Consider the following 18,386-nt stretch of genomic DNA (forward strand, 5'->3'; position numbering starts at 1 on the left):
ACCAAAGGGCGAACCGCGTCCCACGGCAAGACCTTCCATTCCCAGGGCTGTCATCAGGAGGGGCAAGGGGGGGGGGGGGGGGTTTCTCTTTAGTAAGGGGGCTAAATTCTGCCTGTCGGTCAATCGGGGGCTGTCTTGAAGATCGGATTCACCACGGTTTCAGCAAGCCCTTGACCTCATAGGGGGGAGGGCTCGGAGGAGGGGAGGTTCTCAGCATTGTGGTGAGGGAGGGGCTCTTTTCAAGGGCCTTGATTCTTATTACCCTATTTATTGGGCCGACAAATTTTCGTTCGGCGTGCGCAAGAGGTTCGGCCTGCGTTGCAAAAAAAAATAAAAGAGAATTTTTTTTTTCTTTTTCGCTTCTTAAGTCTTAAACCATGAGGGGACTGGACTATGCTAGGATGGGTTTTATACTTCGGACCTAATTAACAGGCCATGGCCAGGGAGGAGGGGGGGAGGAGAAAGAAAGAAAGGAGCTTGGACTTTTCGTCTATCATCGTGACGATTGGCAGTCAGACCGGATCGTGTACTGTCCAACAGGACGTGCTGGGCTGGTGTCGGAGGCATCTTCCAGTCTGCAGGATCCGGGCATGCTGCATGGTGAGATTCCGATCGTGATGTATGTACGTGGATGTCAAAAAGAAGAAAAAAAAGAAAAAAAAGGAGATGCAGGATAGATCTGCAGGATGTAAGTGTCGTATATACTGTACCTGTGGCAGAGATCATATGTATGTGGTTGGCGTTTATTTAGTCTAGTTTATGGTCTGATGATGATGATGATGATGATGATGTTGTTGTTGTTGATGGTTCGGTCAACGCGATGGGGCAATACAACAAAACCCCCTGATTTAAGTATAGTGGCTACGACATAGGTTGAAGTAGATAGGTAAGGTGGGAAATTAGCTTGCAAGTGAGTGAGTCAGGATTCGCTACTAAGGTACTTCGAATTGTACTCGTAGTCGCAATTGTTAGTAGCAAGTAGTAAGTTAGTAGATGCTCATGCTCATAGTAGGCAAAGAAAAACAATCAAAAAATACCTTAAACAAAAATAATAATCAAAAAAAAAAGATCCATGATGCTCCACTCTCCTTTCAAATCTAGCCTCGAGGGCCGCCCGCCCTGCAGCTCCCTGCCTAATCGGGAAGTGACCAGGCCTGCTCAACTTCCACACCCTTTCATTTTCCGCCCTCTCACTCACCCTCTCACCCTCTCTCACCCTCCCTCCAGCTCCTCCTTTCTCGCCCCTGCTCCTTCCAGGTGGACTAGTTCCAGTTCAGTAGTTGTTCTTCTAGTACCCTCTCCTCGTTTCCTGGCCTTTGAAATTCTCTTCCTTCTTCTTTTCTTCTTTCTTTCTTTCTTCTTTTTCTTCTCCTCTTCCTCTCCCCATATACTCATTCTAATCCCTCCCTCCCCCCCAACTCAAAAGAGGTCTTTCTCTTCTTTCCCAAACTTTACCCTTTCTCCTTCATTGTGATACCCAAGCTCTCTCTAGCTTTGCGCTAAACAGAGCTCTTGTTTCTTTTCCTTCAAGATACCCCCCCTTCTCTAAACGATACCCCTCTTCAGCTCAACGCGCAAACTAATCTACGCAGCCACCCCAGCTTCAACAACTCTTAGCTAATCCATCACTATCGACTATAATTACACCTTTAATCAATCTAACCCCCAATATCATCATGTCTGAAGTCCAGAAGCCCGTTGAGGAGACTGCTGCGCCTGTCGTTGCTCCTGTCACCGAAGCGCCTGCCGTCACGGAGGTCGCTGCCACCGAGCCTGCCGCTGCCGAGGCCCCCAAGGAGACCCCCGCCGAAGCTACTGAGGCCACCCCTGCTGCTCCTGCTGAGGAGCCCAAGGCCGATGCTCCCGCTGAGGAGGCCAAGGAGGAGCCCAAGAAGGAGGAGGTTACCCCCGCTGAGGAGGGTGTCCTTGGTTACAAGGCCCCCGGTCTGGTCAAGTAAGGCGCCAATTGTCGCATTGTGAGGTTCGCATGCAGTGACTAATCATGGGTTATCACAACAGGGGTCTGCGTTTTGCTAAGCGCTTCTTCTACTTCCACGATGACGCTGTCGAGGCCAAGCAGCTGTCCGCCTTCCACCAGAACGAGAAGCCTGCTGTCGCCAACCCCATCGCTGCTTGGGCTAGCCAGACCGGCAAGGGTCTCCTTTTCTTGACCAAGCGCGCCGAGGACAAGGCTACCCCGGCTGGTATCTTCAACCTGGTCAGTACTTGGAAATAGGTAATTTGAGATAAGTGAGTGGTGATGCTGACTGAGTTCACAGTCGGAGGTCTCCGATATCGCCAAGGAGGGTGCCAACGAGTTCCACTTCAAGGTCAACGGCAACAAGCACACCTTCCAGGCTGCCAGCGGCGCTGAGCGTGACGGCTGGGTGCTCGCTCTCGAGACCAAGGCTGCCGAGGCCAAGGCCGAGAAGGAGACTATCGTCGCCAGCGAGGGCTACAAGGCCGAGCTGGAGAAGCTGAGTAAGTCTTACGCCACGCAACAAGAGACCTTTATTGACTAACGTTCTTTAGACAAGCCTGCTGTTGCTGAGCCCGTCAAGAAGGCTGCTGAGCCCAAGGAGGAGGCCGCCCCCGCTGAGGAGCCCAAGGACGAGAAGGCTACCGCCAAGAGCCGCTCCCAGTCTCGCAAGCGCGCCAGCATCTTCGGAACCCTCCTGGGCAAGAAGGAGGAGACCGAGGAGAAGAAGGAGGAGCAGAAGGAAGAGGAGGCCAAGGCTGCCGAGCCCGCCGCCGAGGCCCCCGCTGAGGCCCCTGTCGAGACCACTGAGGCGGCCCCTGCTGCTGCCGTGGAGGAAGCTGAGGGTATGTCCCCCATAATCTCCAAATCACCTACTTCTGACTAACTGTGCGAAAGCCCCCGCTCCCGCCACACCCGCTCCTGCTGAGATCAGCGACAAGAAGGAGGAGGAGAAAGAGGAGAAGAAGGCCGAGGCTCCTGTTACCCAGAAGTCCAAGCGCGCTTCTCTTTTCGGCAATTTCTTCCAGAAGGTCACCAGCCCCTCTCACGAGAAGTCGGAGAAGGAGGCTGCCGCTCCCGCTCCCGCTCCCGTTGAGACCACCGTTGCCAGCAGTGCTCCTCAGCTCGACAACCCCGTCGAGGAGGCTAACGTCAAGCCCATTGAGCCCGAGACTGTGACTGCTGCTGCTGACGCTGAAGCTTCCAAGGACGCCACCCCTGCCGCTTCTCCTGCTGCTGCGGAGACTCCCAAGAACAGCCGCCGCACTTCCTTCTTCGGTAACTTCGGCAAGAAGAAGGGCGACTCCGACAACGAGGGCGCCGACGGCGAGGCCAAGCCCAAGGGTAACAAGCTGGGCGGTATCTTCCGCAAGCCCAGCAAGGCTGTGAAGAGTGAGGTCAAGGAGACCAAGGAAGCCACCGAGGCTGCTCCTAAGGAGGCCCCCGTCCAGGAGTCCCCTGCTGAGGAGACTGCTCAACCTGTTGAGGCTCCTGCTGCCACCGAGGAGGTCGCCCCTGTCAACAACGTCCCTGCCTCCACCCCTGTCCAGGCTGCTGCCTGAATGGTCGTTATCTTGGCTGGGAAGACAAGTGCCTTGTCTGCAAATCGGTGATGCGAACCCCTTCGAATTCGAAAAAATAAAATCTGCTACTTTGGCTTGACGTTGATACTACCCCCTTGACTCCTTCATGAATCTCTCTCGTCGAGCTATTGGCGAAGTGATCCGTGTCGAGTGTCAATGATACCCTGTACTGCTTTGGCGGTTATTTCCGAGCCTTGATGTCCTTTCCGGCGTCTTGTGCTGCGTTTCATTCGTTTATGATATCCGTTCCGCAAGAAAGTCCATTGGGCCTTGCGTGATCATGTTGTGCGCCGTCCAAACTAGATTGATACCACTTGCTGCTGCTTTTTCTTTTTCTGTGCTTCCTTGCGATTTGACTGTGACTGCCATTTGATGCATTTGACTGGATACCCTCATCGGAGGAAAGGATGGTCTCTTTGCTTGTTGAAAGGGTATGGTGCTCATTGTTGACCACCCATCTTGTCCACTACGGTGACTCGATGGTGGGACAGAATGCTGGTCGCGTCATGTATACTTGGGCGCCGCATCATTAGGTAATAGCTAATAGAATCCCACGCATTGTTCTGCAATTGGTTCGGGGGGTTTACCCCAGGTGTTTATATAAAGTGTCCATGTCCTCCGTGCGTCTGTTCCACATGGTGCGTCCGGTGGAGACAGTTCCGCCCACTTCCGATTTGCTTGTTGTGGTGTGCTCCCCAGCACCGCACCGCACAGCACAACACAATTGCAGTTAGGCTAGCAGTGACCTGCGTATGGAGATATGCTGGTTCCTGGCGGTCAATGTCATGGAGATGGAGCACTTGTGGATACCTTACTCTATTTCGGACGCCGCCACTATCAGTGGAAACCACCTGCGCCTTGCGTTGATTTCAAACATTCTCTAATGTCTCTGGAACTCGAATTATTATCACATCGGACGCACTGCGTATTACATTTCGATTGAGATTGTCTGCACTGTGCGTGAGGCCTTCCTGCATGGTACATATCCCCCACACAACCTCCAAGCCTATTGTTGACTAAGCTCAGTCTTTCGCTAGCTGACTACGGTTGAACCCCGCGGCGGCTGTTCCCTTCAACCACCAGGTCTGACATATCTTCTAATCACCAATGTTGTTGTCATCGTAGCTGGTTTTTGACAGGCTTGACAGTCGTCCGCCGCCCGCGACCACGCATTCAAGGGGGAAAAGCTTATAAAGAAGTTCTTTAACAGCTGTGGATGGGCGCTACACTTCTCAGGAACAGGCAATGGATCCATGATGCTGGGTGCGGTTTTTCCTCTCCGGAACCGCGCCTGAAAGGACATTATTCGCGGAAGAGTTGCATATACTCGTGCATTGTGCAGATCTGATCTGGCTATAATGGAGATCGCTACTTTGATCTCTAAGAGTGCTGGGGGTATCCATCGCCGTGAGGTTTGGTACTCTGCAAGACTACACGGGGAGAACGGGGTCTTCGAGTCAGGTCAGTGGTGGGTGGCGTCCGTCGTTCGGAAAGACTGATGGCGAACCCGATGGCGAGTTCCCTGTGGACGGTCACCTTGAATAGAGGTGAGTGCTGAGTGGTATCCGTGCGAGATTGTCGTCTCGACGATGCCGATTCATGTGCTGACATCTATCTCGCCTTCGAGTCCCCGCCCCTTTTTTACTGCCAATGGGAGCGTTCTGCCCTGGTGTCACTTCCATCTGGAACAGGAAAGCTTCTTATTTTTCGGACGTCGGCCGAGTTTCCTGATCAATTCAACGGTAGCTGCGTGGCGGAGGAAGCGGAGCGACAACGACGACGACGAGATGCCCTACGCCAGTGGGCTTTCGGACGGAGATCATGGAGGCAACAATATCCTGCTCACATTGCTCGTGCAGTCAGATCATGGCCTAGCCAGGACGAGGGCCTCCGTGTCTCGTTTCTGGAGATCGCTGCTGAGTTCTAGCATCGTACCTCTCCAAATGAGTTTCAGGACCCTTGAAAAGCGGTTGGATGCTGTCCCATGAGGTTGGGTTGGGAATGGTGAGGATATTGACAGCAATCTGGAGCCGATACTGCAGGGGCTGCTTGTTTGGGACTTGTTGAATTGAGGTAGGAGGATAGTTGCTTGGGGTCAGGTGTCGTCTATTGTGAGAATACCTGCGGCTGCGGTCGGTCAATGGGTTAGGCTCTGGATTGCCTAAGGCTGATTGATGATCTGCGGGCATTTTTTGATTGAGCCTGATGTCTGTTCGACGACTGTGGTTCAGTTGCTTCAGGTGGCTGCAGTGGGAAGTGGGTAGCCAATGCTTGCTCGGGGAAGGAGCTGGCGTACATCACAAGATCGCCATCGTCTTTAGAAGAGCTCGATCTCAACTCTGCCCTCAAGCCCGACCTGCTCATTATACCCTTCAGTCTGGAACAATGTCCCAGTCAGATAACCAGCAAGACAACGAGAAGACTACGTCAGCAGATGAGGTTTTCTACCCCCATACCCCCTATGGTCATTCCATTATCCTGTGTCGTCTCGGATATCAGGTCCGAAAAGACAGGCCCAGCGACGTGCTGGACTGTCTCGGAGCCGGCGGGCTATGTGGGCGAGGCAGCCTTGCTACCGTGCTTGACTTCAGTGCATTGCACTGCACTCTGGTGAAAGTCTATTTTCGATCTGAAGGTTAGCAAGGCTAAAAGGCTATGTCTGGGACTGACGATGTCATTCCTGGAATGGCGACCCGGTGCTACGCTTGGTGAGGAAGGATTGTGATGATCATCAATTGCGTTGGGCGGCCTGCACTGCTACAGCTACAGTATACTTGAGGGCGCATTTTTTTAATTGTGTTCCAAGATTGTAGAAGTGGTAGAAAGGGGGAGCGACAATTTTGCGATCTTGACGAGACATGGTAGAGTAGGTCGGATAACGTTCGAGGTGCTGTTGGGTCCGATTTTGTTCTTTTGTTTTTTTTTTTTTCTGGGGTTTGAGTTCGCGCAAGATCATTTACGATGTAGTGCAGTGTAATGTACTTTTCTAGGGTACTTTGAACGGTGGTAGATCGATCTTTAGAGTTCCAGACAAGCTAGGTGGACGATGGTATCGCATCATCATCGCATGGCCATCGGAGTTGGGGATACTTCGGCCGCGATACACTTTCACAATGCTGGAGGGATGGAGGTTGATCTGTCGGTCATTGGTTCGGAATAAAAGAGCTGATGCCTATCTGATGAAGATCCTGTTATTGTATCTTGGACCTACTCTACATAAGAATAGGCTGCCGTCAACGTGTCCATCCATCATCATCATCATCATCATCATGACAGATGTCCAGGTGTCCAGGTGTCCAGGGCTGCGATGGCTACACTGCCTATTGGCCAATCAGACCACATGGGCTGTCCCGTCTCTCCGTGCAATGCTTACAAACCCGGGGATGAGAGGACACGTACGGACTCGACTTCAGTGCTGCTGCAAATACACCGATCCATCCTCTGCAGTCCACACGACGGAAAAGCTCACAAGAATCATGCTGATTGTGATAGCTCACTGGTGGCTGCCTCTTTTCCTTTCCCCGGCAGCAGAAAAGCCGTTAGAATCCGCATGTGCGTGTATGTACTTTCGAATGTGTGACTGAAGCAGGGCCGGCGGGCCACGCGGCTGCAATCCGTATCGGCGGCGTATCCGTCCATGCCCGCGCAAGGGCTTCTTCGCATCTCCAGTCGCAGTCCCCACCCGCGGGGATAAATTGTGGATGCCACAAAACGAGAGAGAGACCGGAATCAAGCGTCCAAGACACTGTCTTCGATTTTCCCCAACCCCTTTGGTCCAGGCTGCCTGGCACTCTTTGTTCTTGTTGTCGTCATCCTTTGACGGCTTTGCTGCCTGTGACCTAGTCAATTGAGCAGATCGATCGGGTCAACATCGAGTTTATTCCGTGCCACTCGAGTTGACATTCACATCTGTGGTATTGAGATTTGACTTTCCATGATTCTTTGGTTAGCTGTGAAGATTTTTTTCTCTTCCCCCTTTTTTCCCCTCTACCCAGTAGGATCCGTATCTGCTCCAATCTAAATGATGAACTATACTCTATGGAGGCCCCGTTCCTTGGCTGGTTTTGTAACGGAACCTTTCCGTACATTTTCGTGAAGGATAGTAACTTGTAACAGGGCCGGGTGCCCGCCGATGCCGGCTTCCGTTGGGTTGGGCCAGTGACCAGACAGAGGAAGTTCAAAAAGGGGATTCTCTCCCCTCCGCCGGCGGTGTTGCTGCGCTCTGAGAAATCAATCGCATTCCATCTCATCTAAGTGATAACGCCATGCAGGAAAACCAGACCTCGAGGGATTCTGTCCAAACTTGAACGGGTGTGGAAAGGGCTAATCAAGGCATTCCTGGCTAGTGAAGAGGCCGGAACGTCCCGGTGTCTTGATAGAGTTTGACCAGGTGGAATTTCACGCCCTTCGAGCGATTTTAACGAGCAAAGGAGGGGCTTGTCCTCTGCAGGGCGGGGAGTGAATCGAGTAAATGATCTCCGAAACTCCGACTGCAGGCAGGAAGAAGTACGGTACTCGAGCACTGTGCACCGTAAGTACAGAGGGAATTGGTTAGGTATACGTATGCAGGAGTTGTCTGCCTAGCACTCAGTAGATTAACTATGTTAAGTTATCTAATAGTAGTAGTCCAGTCAACAGGCACAGCAGGTGAGACAAGAGGGTGAGGCTCTTGCTCAGCCCCCAAAAGACAGCCCGGGGGCACAGCTGAGACTGTTGTGCTTCTCCCAATGCAGACCCCGACCCTGCGAGGTGGTTGGTCAATGGATCCGGTGGATGAACCGGTTTCATCATCGTCGACCATCCTCCAGGCTGGATCCTGGGACCATTTTTTTTCTTTCGTTTTTCCATTCTGCATTCTGGCAGTGGAGGTGAAGAGGGATACTGGCCAGTGACATCCCCCGCCAGTGTACCTGGACGGTAAAGGGTGGTATTTGGACGGTACCGCCGTCCTCAACCGACTTCGCAGGCTCACTGCCTGCTCCAGGCACGGGAATGCCTGGGGCTCCGACCGGCCCCACCGGCAGAGGGTGTGCACCCAATGAGGACTTCCATAGGCCCTATGACTCACACCTGCTGACCGCGCCAAAAGTGCGCTTGTCCCCAGACGGTTAGAGCGACAGGCGGGGAACAGAACAACGCTGATTGGTTTCCATGAAATGGTACTCGGTTTAAGAAGTGCCTGGTTTCCCTTCGCTGCCTGGCGCTTCTCTTTTCCCTCTCTCTCTCTTCTTTTTTTTTTTTGACATCCCACTTTTTGACTTCGGTCCTTTTTACAACTTCAACACCACCACCATAGATTCACCTCTCCGTCACCATACAGCCATCATACAACGCGACTTTTTCTGATCCATCCATCCAAAATGGCCTTGTAAACGCCTTTCCGCGGTTACACTCGTCTTTCTCAACAGAGACAGACATCATAGATCCTCTTCGGACCTCGTCTTTTTTTCCCCCTTCGTCAACCCCCCCTTCAGAGTTTCCTGTCCCAGGACCTCTGAACTTCAGCATCGCATCGCGTAGCTCAAGTTCTCCCACTCGCACGATTACCCCGTTCGACCTTACGTCGTTCACCACGGATAACTTTCAGCAAACATGGCTCCCCACGCCCCCGTCTCAGCAGCCACTGGCTTCAGTTCCGAACAACAACAACAGCAGCAACAACAGCAACAACAACAACAACCTTCCACAGGAAGACTTTGTGCTATTCCCAGCTTCGCAGCCTTCACCCAGGGACTCGCGTGCTCCAGCACCACGGAATCTTACCCTTAATTCTTCGGCCTCAGCAAATCTTCTGGTCCCATCTGGGCTACCTACTCGACGACACTCATCAGCGGTACATCACCGGCTCGCAGCCTCGCCTAGTCAGGTTCCATCTGCCAGAATAGCGCCTTACGGTTCCGGGTATCATCTTTCTACTACGTCTCCTTGGTCTCATCCTTACGCACGGAAGCCAAATTTGCGCCAGTACGCCGCGCCTGCCGCTTCGCCCTCTACTACCCATTTCAATCGTCCTCCAGTTCCTCTTTTCAACGACAACTCTACCACTCCAAAACTCCACGATCAGATCCTCAGAAAACAGCACCTACACTATCTAAAGCGATATCAAAACTACCTCAATAAACAGAATCACCGCCGCAACATGTCTACCTCCAACATTCCTCAAGGTGAGCCCAAAGCGACGAGCCGGATGGCTTGTGTCAGTATCGCTAACATTCGAATCGCAGACCTCTCCGAACTCTTCGACTTCCAGCCCGGCTCCATGGAGGCTACCATGCTCTCTCCTCAGATGATCTCTGGCAACTTCTTCGGCCAGGGAGTCGAGGCTGCTCCTCCGGCCACTGTCTCGCCGCAGGACCTCTTCCTCGATGCCTCGTCTCTCGCGCCTCCTCCTTCGGCCACTTTCACTGATCTAAGCACTCCTCCTTTGGCTACGCCTGGCAGCTTCAGCCAGAACACTTCTCCTCTATTCACGCCTGAGATGGAGTTGATGACTTCTGTCGAAGACTGGGATGCTTTGTTCCCCATTTCGCAGGAGGTGAACCGTCTCGATCAACTTATCGACCCTGTCGAGATGATTCCGGCTATGGACTCGGGCGAGATGATTCCTCCCTTGCCGCCTACCAAGTCTATGGGTCCCCCGCATTCTCCCATCATCAGGGAAAGCGCCTCGCCCATCATCAGGCAGAGGAAGTCTCCGGCTCCAGGTTCAGGTGTCGCAGCTCGCTCTATTTCGCCTCCCACTACCCGCGTCAAGCACTCCACCGTCGCTGGTGTCAACAAGCACTCTACTGTCACTGGTGTCAACGGTCGTCAGCGCAAGGAACTGGCACCCATCAAGTGCGATCAGAGCGATCCAGCCGCCGTGAAGCGGGCTCGCAACACTGAAGCGGCTCGCAAGTCGCGTGCTCGCAAGTTGGAGCGCCAAGAAGAGTTGGAGCGTCGCGTCGCCGAGCTCGAAGCGTCCCTCCTCGAGGCGCAGCAGAGTGAGCAGTTCTGGAAGATGAAGGCTCTCGCCATGGAGGGCCATTAAAAAGTTTATCGGATTTTCTTGTGTATGTTTGCGGATCAATGGGTTTTGTTATAATGTGTCTGTGCTTCATCGTGCACTTGTCGTTTATTTGAGTCTTGTGGACGGGGGCGTCGAGCCTTTTGTCTGTCTCCCGTCAATAGCAGTCGATGACCTTCAATCCTCGCCATCAACCACCGGCTGTTCGACCTGCTATTGACGGGATAAAAAGTTTTTACATCTGTCACTTGATCATGATCGGTCACCGTGCTTGTCTCGCTGCACTGCCAGACCTTGTGTTGTACTTCTCTCCTCAGGTGGGCTTGCCTCTTCAACAAGTCCTACCTCTTGGTGTGTTTCGCTTCTTACCCCAGTTCAATCAGCTGAGGGTCTCGTTCTTCGGATATGTCGTTTTGTTAAACGGCCGGTTCTGATGTCTCCTGTATATATGGATTGACTCGTGGCCTTAATATCTCTCTATTCCTGTGTTGAGTCTCAACCTTTGCTTTTGTTCCCACTCAAGCTTGATATTTGTACCAGATTGTGACCTTCACGGACTTGCTTATCTTGCTATTTTCGAATGCTCTCTACTACATTTCCTTGCTTGTATGTGTCTTTCTCCTTGGATCGATCTGGCCGCCTATCTCACTGGGTCCTTTTGATGCCTTGAAGGAGACACCACACTGTCATGTTTTTAGGTAGCTGGCTGAAGGCTTCGGTCGTGTGGTCGTCAATTGCCACACGGATTGCTTTCCCCAAATTTAACAACCTTCCAGTCTCTGGACAACTGCTCCGTCTGCCGTAGTTTCTTCTTCTCGTAGCCTAGTCTGAGCTACTGTATCCTTCATGGCTCGAATCGTCCCGTGCGTAGCTCTACCACATCGCAGTCATTGTTGCTCTACATTTAGTGTCTATTGCACATGAAGATACTTCTATTGCCCTTCCTATTGCTGGCACAACAAGCGCGCTCTAACTTATCACAATTTAATCCTCTACGACACCACACTCATCGGAATCTCCTTCTACAACCGAATAAACCACGCGAACCACCACCCCAGAATTCCATAACCCTTCCCGCTGCCTTCTCCAAAGTACCTAGTATATCTACACCCTCAACCAATGAATCAGACAAAAGACGCACAGCTCAGACTTGCCTTTAAACACACCTCATCAACACCAAGCCCCCCATTTCCCCATTTTCCTTTTGCCTAGCCCATTCCCATCGGTCCCCAGATGCACATATCCACAAGTCCACAAGTCTGAAAGTCAGTGCACCCACTCACACACTCACACTTATCCTCAAACACAGTCATGCAGTTTCTTGAATTCAAAGTTCAAGGAACAGATATACAGTGAGGGAGTTCCAACGTCTCGCAATTGGGAAGTACACTATCCCTCTGTTTCTTCCGGCTGTGGGAGAAGACAGCGGGCGGTTGCAGTCCCATGCTGTTGGTCACTTGCAAATGGCATGTGTTTGTTGGTGTGGATTATGGAGTGTCTGAATAGTGACTACCTTCCTTTCGGGGACTTGAGATAGGCAACCCGGGGGAGGGAAGCGAATGGGTAGGAAGAGGAAAGCAGGACTAGCTAGAGGGGCTGGGTCTCGGAAGTATCTGATTCTTGGGGTTTGTCATCATCTGCTGGTCTTTCTTTTGTTTGTTTCTGGCGAGGAGATTGTGGGTGAAAAGGGGGGGGGGTTTGGATTGTGATCGTTTGTTCTACTGTCTCGGGGGGGGAGCAAACGGTGAAGGGGGGTAATGGAGTTATGTTCTGTTTTTGTTATATTCAGCTGAGCGCATCGGTGCCTTTTACTCTACCCTTTTCCATCTTTGCGGTTCGGGATCCGAATTGGATGGCGCGTTTCTTCTCGCGGGCGACATTGGTCATGCCCAGACGGAGAGCGACCAGGCGCAGGGCTTTCTTTTCGGAGTCAATTCCGGCTTCGGCGTCTTCTTCTTCTGATGTGGTTTCACTGGCGGCGGTGGTTCCGAAACCGCATTTCTCCCAGACGGGGAGTTGCACGACCCAGGAGACGAAGTCTTCGTCCAGGAAAGGGAAGCGCGCTTCGCGGCCCCAGTGGGCGATGACTCGATTGTCACGGCCCAGGTTGCGCTTCCCCAGGCGACTCACATCAAGGTTGATCTCGTCAATCAGACCGGCGAATCCGTCGCGCGAGAAGGCAGCCCCATGTCGTGAGTAACCTGCAAAGAGCTCGTCTGCACCGAGACCGGAGAGGAGGACGCGGGCGGAGGTGGTGTACGAGGTTGGTTCGTGATTGCCCTCTGGCCGGTGGCTATCGTACGCTTGGCCCTGTCCGCGGGGGGCAAAGTACAATGCGCATGCAATAGACAGATCCATCTCCGTGTTGTGCGGCCTCATTAGCCGCTTCACAGTGTCTCGGTGCGCGAGAGTTTCTGTATACGGGATGTCAATGGCGACGAAGCGCCAATTTCGACCGGGGCAGACCCGCTGGAGCTCGGCGAAGGTTGCTCGACCCGTCATTCGATCGGGACAGCTTTCATACACGGAGCCTATATCCCCACCTCCACCTTGTTTGGCGGCCGCAGCTGCAACCCGTGGGTTCTCGAAAGCGACGTTAAGTAGGTCGATTGTTTCGTTTTCAGGGAGGATCTCGTGGGAAAGTCTGGCGAGCAAGGAGCAGTCAAGCCCTCCTGAGAACAAGACAGCAACTTTGACTCTGCTACCGGTCGGTGATGTCGGAGGTTCTCGCACATTGTTTATTCGTAACGCTAGGGATTGGCGCAGCTTCTGTTCCAGGGCTGAGATGACTGGGGTTTCGGTAGTCAGTGGTGGAGCGGTGGATCCTTCGGGAAGAGATCGGTTCATTGGAGGAATGGGGTTTTTCTAGTTTGTTGTTAGCAGTCGCGATCGCTCAAAAGATGTGAGAAAAGCGCATACTGGACGAAGGGGGGATTCTTCCTGATCCCAGAACAGGGTGTGTATGCTGTCCGTAGAGAAAACGACAGCACTGCCGCTGGCTCCTGAGCATGAGCCTGAGGGACTGAAAGCATGCTCGAGGTCGATCATATATACTCCGTCCGTCTCGACCTCGGTGAAATGAGTGGTAGTTGTGCTGTCACACAGACTACAGACCTTGAAGTTGCCCTCATCATCAACACCCTGCAACAGAGAGCGTCGTCCCAGACAGTCCCTGGTGAAGTAGATCTTCGAGTTGACAGCATCGTAGAACACAAAGGCGAAAGGGCCGGAGATACTACCGATGACATCCACGACCCTTTGGACGACATCCGGAGAGTCCTGCTGTTCCGGAGAGTCTGCATTCGGCCTGTTCACGGCTTCCAACAAGAGACTAAAGATCAGTTCAGCATCATTGCCCTTAATCGATTCACCTTTGATCTTCCAGGCGTCACCATTGAAGCAGAGCACGGATGCGGTATTCGCATCTACCAGAGGTTGAGGGACCACATGGTCGCCTCTCATCGACAAGACGGTCGAGGCGAAGCTAAGAAAAACAGTTGCGGATGCTCCGCTAATTGTTTGATTGTTGCCGATCACATTGTGTTCCACAGTGTGGACGTGGTAGTTGTCCGGTCCCCTGCACCGTAGCAAGCAGCAGGTCTCCTCGTTCGGAAGTACAGCTTGCGAAGCTCCAAGCGAGAAGAAGATACCACACATGATTGTTAACGAAGGAGAAATGGCGAAAAGCACAGCCAGAAAGGCGGCGGAGGTCGGGGCAATAATGATCCCTCCCCCCTCGGCCGCTGATTGCGGGCTGACATCCTCGGAGCTGTCGGGGACTCGGAGCTCATCTTCCCCTCATCTCCAGACAAGCGCTTGCTGTACAGGTTTGAAATTGCTTGCTTACTCTTGAGAGTGGTGACTGCATGTATGTACAGTACTGAGTCCAACTGATCCTCTCCTTCTGCTTCTACAGTTGAGGCTGATGTCAGTTGCCGCGCGACAGCTCCGACGCTCACTCCGTCCCCGAATGCCCCCACTCCAGGATGATCCGTGTTGCTACCTAACGCATTCTTTCTAAAATTCTTGCTTGACGTCGACGTGCATGCCGGTAGCTTATGTCTGCCACAGAACCCTCGGAGTCGCCGGCTTCCCCTATCCAAGGGGAGCACCATCAGCCCATTCTCGATGAAGAAAGTCGCAGTGACCCTCAAGTGACTACTACCGGCCTCGAATCAACGGCGCAGGGTCAGGATGGTATTTCTCCCCAACCTAAGGATCCCAAACCAATCGAGATGAATCAAGACCCTCAACCCGAGGCGCAGAGCGCCGCTACTTCCCCGCATCCACCCTCTACGCCAGCCGAGAATCCGCAGTCACTTCCGGAGAAGTTGCAGGGGCTTTCGATCGTGACTACCAAGGCCCCCGAACCTGTCGCAACCCCTGGCACCGACATACCTCCCACACCCCCTGCTAAAGACGAGTCGTATTTCACTTCGAAGAACCAATCTGCCGGATCCACCCACTCCCCTCTAACTGCCCTCTCCGAGAAGACCAACAAAGAATTACCTGAGATTCCCGGCGATGTTGAAGGACGGATCAAGAAAGATACAGTCGGCGGAGGTGGGGGCCAGGATAGCGATTCCCAGTCAGAGATTCAAAGTATCATCGACCAGTTTCAGGACACGGCACATGCCGACAAGGAGGAAACCATCATGTCACCCCGGCTGGAGCTGGCGGAACAATTCTTCGGTGGGCCGGGTCATTTTCCGCCACGCCAATCAAGCCTAGAACACAGCAAGGCGAGTCCAGAGGAGATGTCTCTACCCGGGACCTCGATCGCATCGCCCGAGAAGCAGTCCATCAAGTCTCTACGTGAGAGTTCCATCACCGAGGAAGCAAGGTTGAGCCGACGGTCATCAACCTCGACGATTCCTCCACCCCCTGAACCCGAATCTGATCAACCATTCGATTTCCATCGCTTTCTGGAACAACTACGGCATCGCACGGCAGACCCGGTCGCCAAATTCCTAAGATCCTTTCTGAATGAGTTCGGCAAGAGACAATGGATGGTCCATGAGCAGGTTAAGATCATCAGCGACTTCTTAGTCTTTATCACCAACAAGATGGCTCAGTGCGAGGTATGGCGCGGTGTCTCTGACAGTGAATTCGACAACGCCAAAGAAGGTATGGAGAAGTTGGTTATGAATCGACTATACTCTCAAACATTCTCCCCGGCTATACCTGGCCCGCCTACGATCCCCAGAAGCGCGAGCAGAAGCAAGCGGAGAGAGCTGGAAAGGAATCATGGGCCATGGAGGCGGGGACAACACCAAGAGGACATTGAGCGGGATGAAGTCTTGGCTCAGAAAATGCGCATATATAGTTGGGTGCAAGAGGCGCACCTGGACATACCACCTGTGAGCACACATGGTCGGCGCTTCCTGAATCTGGCCCAGCAAGGTTGGTGCAGTTGATTGCTCTCCCAGGGTGACTGCTTACAAGGTACAGAACTTCTGAAGATCAACGGCTACCGGGCGCCCCGCGATAAGGTCATTTGCATCCTCAACTGCTGCAAAGTGATTTTCGGTAGGTGAACAACATATCCGCAGGGTTAAGAACGGAATATATTGACGGTCTCTCCAGGCCTGCTAAGAAACTCGAAGCGATCCGATACGTCGGCTGATTCGTTCGTTCCGCTCCTAATATATGTGGTGCTGCAGGCCAACCCTGCGCATTTGGTATCTAATATCCAATACATTCTGCGCTTCCGTAACCAGGAGAAGCTCGGGGGCGAAGCCGGTTATTACCTATCATCCTTGGTCAGTCGACCATGTCTGTCACGTTTCCGCTTTACGGCCGTATTCTGACTTGATGTCTAGTCCGGAGCTATCCAATTTATCGAAACCCTTGACCGCACAAGTCTCACAGTGAGTGATGAAGACTTTGAGCGGAACGTTGAAGCTGCTGTTTCCGCTATCGCTCAACAGAACCGCGAATCGGAGACGTTGGAACGCGAGCGCAAGTCCTTGGAGCGCAGATCTATGGAGCGTTCCGCGGAGAGCTCGCAAGTAGCCTCAGTGCCGCGTGCCTCGATGGATGCTCCACGCCTACCTGGGCGGAGAGACACCCCACAGCCCAGTGACGAAGAACAAGCGCCTGTAGCAGGGCTGCTGCGCACCATTCAGAAACCATTATCCACCATCGGCAGGCTCTTCTCCGACGAGCCAGACTCACCCCAAGATCGCCCTGCGCGGTCGGGATCGCCCGCGCGACTCACACCGAATGTATATCAGCCGCCTCGTAACAGCAGCGAGGGACGACGATCGGGTGAACGACCGCGCAGTGCCATGCCGCCACAGTCGACAAGAGTTCTTGATTCTCAGGATGCTGCCGCTCGTCAGGCTAGCGCCGAGGACGCCGAGGCCCGTAGGATACAACGTGCTGAGCACAACAATGTGGTGGAGACGTTGTCGAATATGTTTCCCAATCTTGACCGTGACGTGATTGACGATGTGGTCAAGATGAAGGAGGGCCGGTAAGTTACATCAGCAGTCTCGCTGAGCTATTCTCGAGCTGACACTAGCAATAGGGTTGGGCTGGCTGTTGATGCGTGTCTCGCCCTCAGTGCGGAGTGAAAGGGAAGTTGACATCTATGAGTGATGGAGGATAAGCAGGTAGTTGGAGGCGCCAGTGCATGAAGGAGCTCATGCTGTAGCTAATTATGTGTACTTGACCACCTGAGCTACATGCACATAATATGACAATGCTGTCGGGAATGGCCTTAGCTATAGAACATTCAGGTCGATATCGAGACTGCTTGAGCAATAGCAATTATGCTGCGAATATTAGTCCGTACATATATCGAGCTTTAGCCTTTAAGTGCATCCTTAGATAAACCAAGAGCCTCGGGTTCTCCGATTTGCTCCTATGGAGTACAGTGAGCCCATCCCTTTCTTCCCAATGCAGCAGCTTGAGCCTTAGGCCGGGCCCCGGGGAATGAGCCCAGGGAAGCATGTACGTCACGTGACATTAATATCCACCAATGGTATTCAAACACAGAGTCTCGCTTCCGACTAGCGCGCGCTCGGTCCCCACCAGGCTGTGTATATAAGCCGCGTCCGCCCGCCGCCCTTTTATTTTTTTCTTCTTTCTTTCTTCATACTTACCTTGTTTGGGTGACTGCGATCAAGAAGGCGGTTCACCACAGATTGGTCCCTGCATTGCACAGCGCGGCGGAACAGTCTGTTCAACGGCCTTCGGGTCATTGACAGGCGTATTCTTTGGCACTCTTCTCTCTTGAGAGAAACCTCTTTCCTTTTCATCAGATCTCGGGCCAGTGGCTCGAGGGTGGAGAAGAGGTAGTAGCTTTGTCTTTGTAGTGTTGTCTCTAGTGTTATCTCTTCGAGTAGACACCGGTGTTTGTCATTGCGGTTGTGGCTGAGCTTGGGTGTTGCCCCTCGAGAGCTGAAGCTTCGGTCGCCGAGCTCAGCTAGCTACGGAGTCGCGCATGCCATCCCGATGACGTTGAATCGCCACCTTCCTTCCGCCCCGTATATATGCTGTCATCTTCCTGCTCACAATCTGTCACCAAACAAACAACCTTCCTAACTTCATTGTCTACTTAATTGTCTTTCCTACCTCAACCACTATCCTACCTAACTCACACCCCTCGCACTTTATCCGCACGCGAACCAACCATTCAGAATGCCTATCCCAATTCCTCCCGCCCTCGACGAGACCACCCAGTCCTCCCTCGCCACCGAGAACAACCCTACCACCTCCTCGTCCACCAACGCCACAAACCCAAGCTTCTCCTCGTCAACCCCCTCGCAATCCGACAACGACAGACCACTGAGCAAAGAGGAAGCCGACCGGT

The 18,386-nt window shown here is 52.9% G+C and overlaps 7 protein-coding genes across 7 annotated transcripts; 6 read left to right on the forward strand and 1 right to left on the reverse strand.

The window, feature by feature from the left end:
* Window positions 1–952: 952 nt before the first annotated feature.
* BO72DRAFT_213122 (uncharacterized protein) lies at window positions 953–1,738 on the forward strand. The gene has a single exon (XM_040939690.1). It carries the CDS (start codon window positions 1,073–1,075, stop codon window positions 1,472–1,474), a length of 402 nt encoding a protein of 133 aa, XP_040798208.1. The 5' UTR covers window positions 953–1,072; the 3' UTR covers window positions 1,475–1,738.
* A 139-nt stretch (window positions 1,739–1,877) lies between these two features.
* On the forward strand, window positions 1,878–2,568 carry BO72DRAFT_450913 (uncharacterized protein). Its single transcript, XM_040945365.1, has 2 exons — window positions 1,878–2,468; window positions 2,524–2,568. The coding sequence occupies exon 1, from the start codon at window positions 2,003–2,005 to the stop codon at window positions 2,234–2,236; it is 234 nt and encodes a 77-aa protein (XP_040798209.1). The 5' UTR covers window positions 1,878–2,002; the 3' UTR covers window positions 2,237–2,468; window positions 2,524–2,568.
* A 3,090-nt stretch (window positions 2,569–5,658) lies between these two features.
* Window positions 5,659–6,438, forward strand: BO72DRAFT_213117 (uncharacterized protein). The gene has a single exon (XM_040939688.1). The coding sequence runs from the start codon at window positions 5,767–5,769 to the stop codon at window positions 6,199–6,201; it is 435 nt and encodes a 144-aa protein (XP_040798210.1). The 5' UTR covers window positions 5,659–5,766; the 3' UTR covers window positions 6,202–6,438.
* Window positions 6,439–7,273, forward strand: BO72DRAFT_213118 (uncharacterized protein). Its single transcript, XM_040939689.1, has one exon. The coding sequence runs from the start codon at window positions 6,675–6,677 to the stop codon at window positions 7,143–7,145; it is 471 nt and encodes a 156-aa protein (XP_040798211.1). The 5' UTR covers window positions 6,439–6,674; the 3' UTR covers window positions 7,146–7,273.
* A 2,475-nt stretch (window positions 7,274–9,748) lies between these two features.
* cpcA (amino acid starvation-responsive transcription factor GCN4) lies at window positions 9,749–10,591 on the forward strand (the record flags this gene model as incomplete). Its single annotated transcript, XM_040941587.1, has 2 exons — window positions 9,749–10,096; window positions 10,187–10,591. The coding sequence occupies 2 exons, from the start codon at window positions 9,749–9,751 to the stop codon at window positions 10,589–10,591; spliced, it is 753 nt and encodes a 250-aa protein (XP_040798212.1).
* A 1,448-nt stretch (window positions 10,592–12,039) lies between these two features.
* Window positions 12,040–14,424, reverse strand: BO72DRAFT_213324 (asparagine synthetase domain-containing protein). The gene is made up of 2 exons (XM_040939691.1): window positions 13,487–14,424; window positions 12,040–13,432 (listed from the first exon to the last, which is right to left on the reverse strand). The coding sequence occupies exons 1-2, from the start codon at window positions 14,222–14,224 to the stop codon at window positions 12,353–12,355; spliced, it is 1,818 nt and encodes a 605-aa protein (XP_040798213.1). The 5' UTR covers window positions 14,225–14,424; the 3' UTR covers window positions 12,040–12,352.
* On the forward strand, window positions 14,370–17,357 carry BO72DRAFT_410757 (guanine nucleotide exchange factor VPS9). The gene is made up of 5 exons (XM_040942443.1): window positions 14,370–15,970; window positions 16,019–16,096; window positions 16,154–16,329; window positions 16,390–17,045; window positions 17,100–17,357. The coding sequence occupies exons 1-5, from the start codon at window positions 14,626–14,628 to the stop codon at window positions 17,143–17,145; spliced, it is 2,301 nt and encodes a 766-aa protein (XP_040798214.1). The 5' UTR covers window positions 14,370–14,625; the 3' UTR covers window positions 17,146–17,357.
* Window positions 17,358–18,386: the final 1,029 nt, after the last annotated feature.

Source organism: Aspergillus fijiensis (assembly GCF_003184825.1).
Source record: "Aspergillus fijiensis CBS 313.89 unplaced genomic scaffold BO72scaffold_51, whole genome shotgun sequence".
NCBI classification, from domain to species: Eukaryota; Fungi; Ascomycota; class Eurotiomycetes; order Eurotiales; family Aspergillaceae; genus Aspergillus; species Aspergillus fijiensis.

What these genes read in the sequence shown, in the direction of transcription:
- BO72DRAFT_213122 (XM_040939690.1), top strand. Translation starts at nt 1,073, where the DNA reads ATGATGCTCCACTCTCCTTTCAAATCTAGCCTCGAGGGCCGCCCGCCC.
- BO72DRAFT_450913 (XM_040945365.1), top strand. Translation starts at nt 2,003, where the DNA reads ATGGGTTATCACAACAGGGGTCTGCGTTTTGCTAAGCGCTTCTTCTAC.
- BO72DRAFT_213117 (XM_040939688.1), top strand. Translation starts at nt 5,767, where the DNA reads ATGTCTGTTCGACGACTGTGGTTCAGTTGCTTCAGGTGGCTGCAGTGG.
- BO72DRAFT_213118 (XM_040939689.1), top strand. Translation starts at nt 6,675, where the DNA reads ATGCTGGAGGGATGGAGGTTGATCTGTCGGTCATTGGTTCGGAATAAA.
- BO72DRAFT_213324 (XM_040939691.1), bottom strand. Translation starts at nt 14,224, where the DNA reads ATGTGTGGTATCTTCTTCTCGCTTGGAGCTTCGCAAGCTGTACTTCCG. An exon ending in AAGAATCCCCCCTTCGTCCA is followed by an intron (nt 13,433 to 13,486) that starts GTATGCGCTTTT and finishes ACAACAAACTAG; the next exon opens with AAAAACCCCATTCCTCCAAT.
- BO72DRAFT_410757 (XM_040942443.1), top strand. Translation starts at nt 14,626, where the DNA reads ATGTCTGCCACAGAACCCTCGGAGTCGCCGGCTTCCCCTATCCAAGGG. An exon ending in CCTGAATCTGGCCCAGCAAG is followed by an intron (nt 15,971 to 16,018) that starts GTTGGTGCAGTT and finishes TACAAGGTACAG; the next exon opens with AACTTCTGAAGATCAACGGC. An exon ending in GTCAAGATGAAGGAGGGCCG is followed by an intron (nt 17,046 to 17,099) that starts GTAAGTTACATC and finishes CACTAGCAATAG; the next exon opens with GGTTGGGCTGGCTGTTGATG.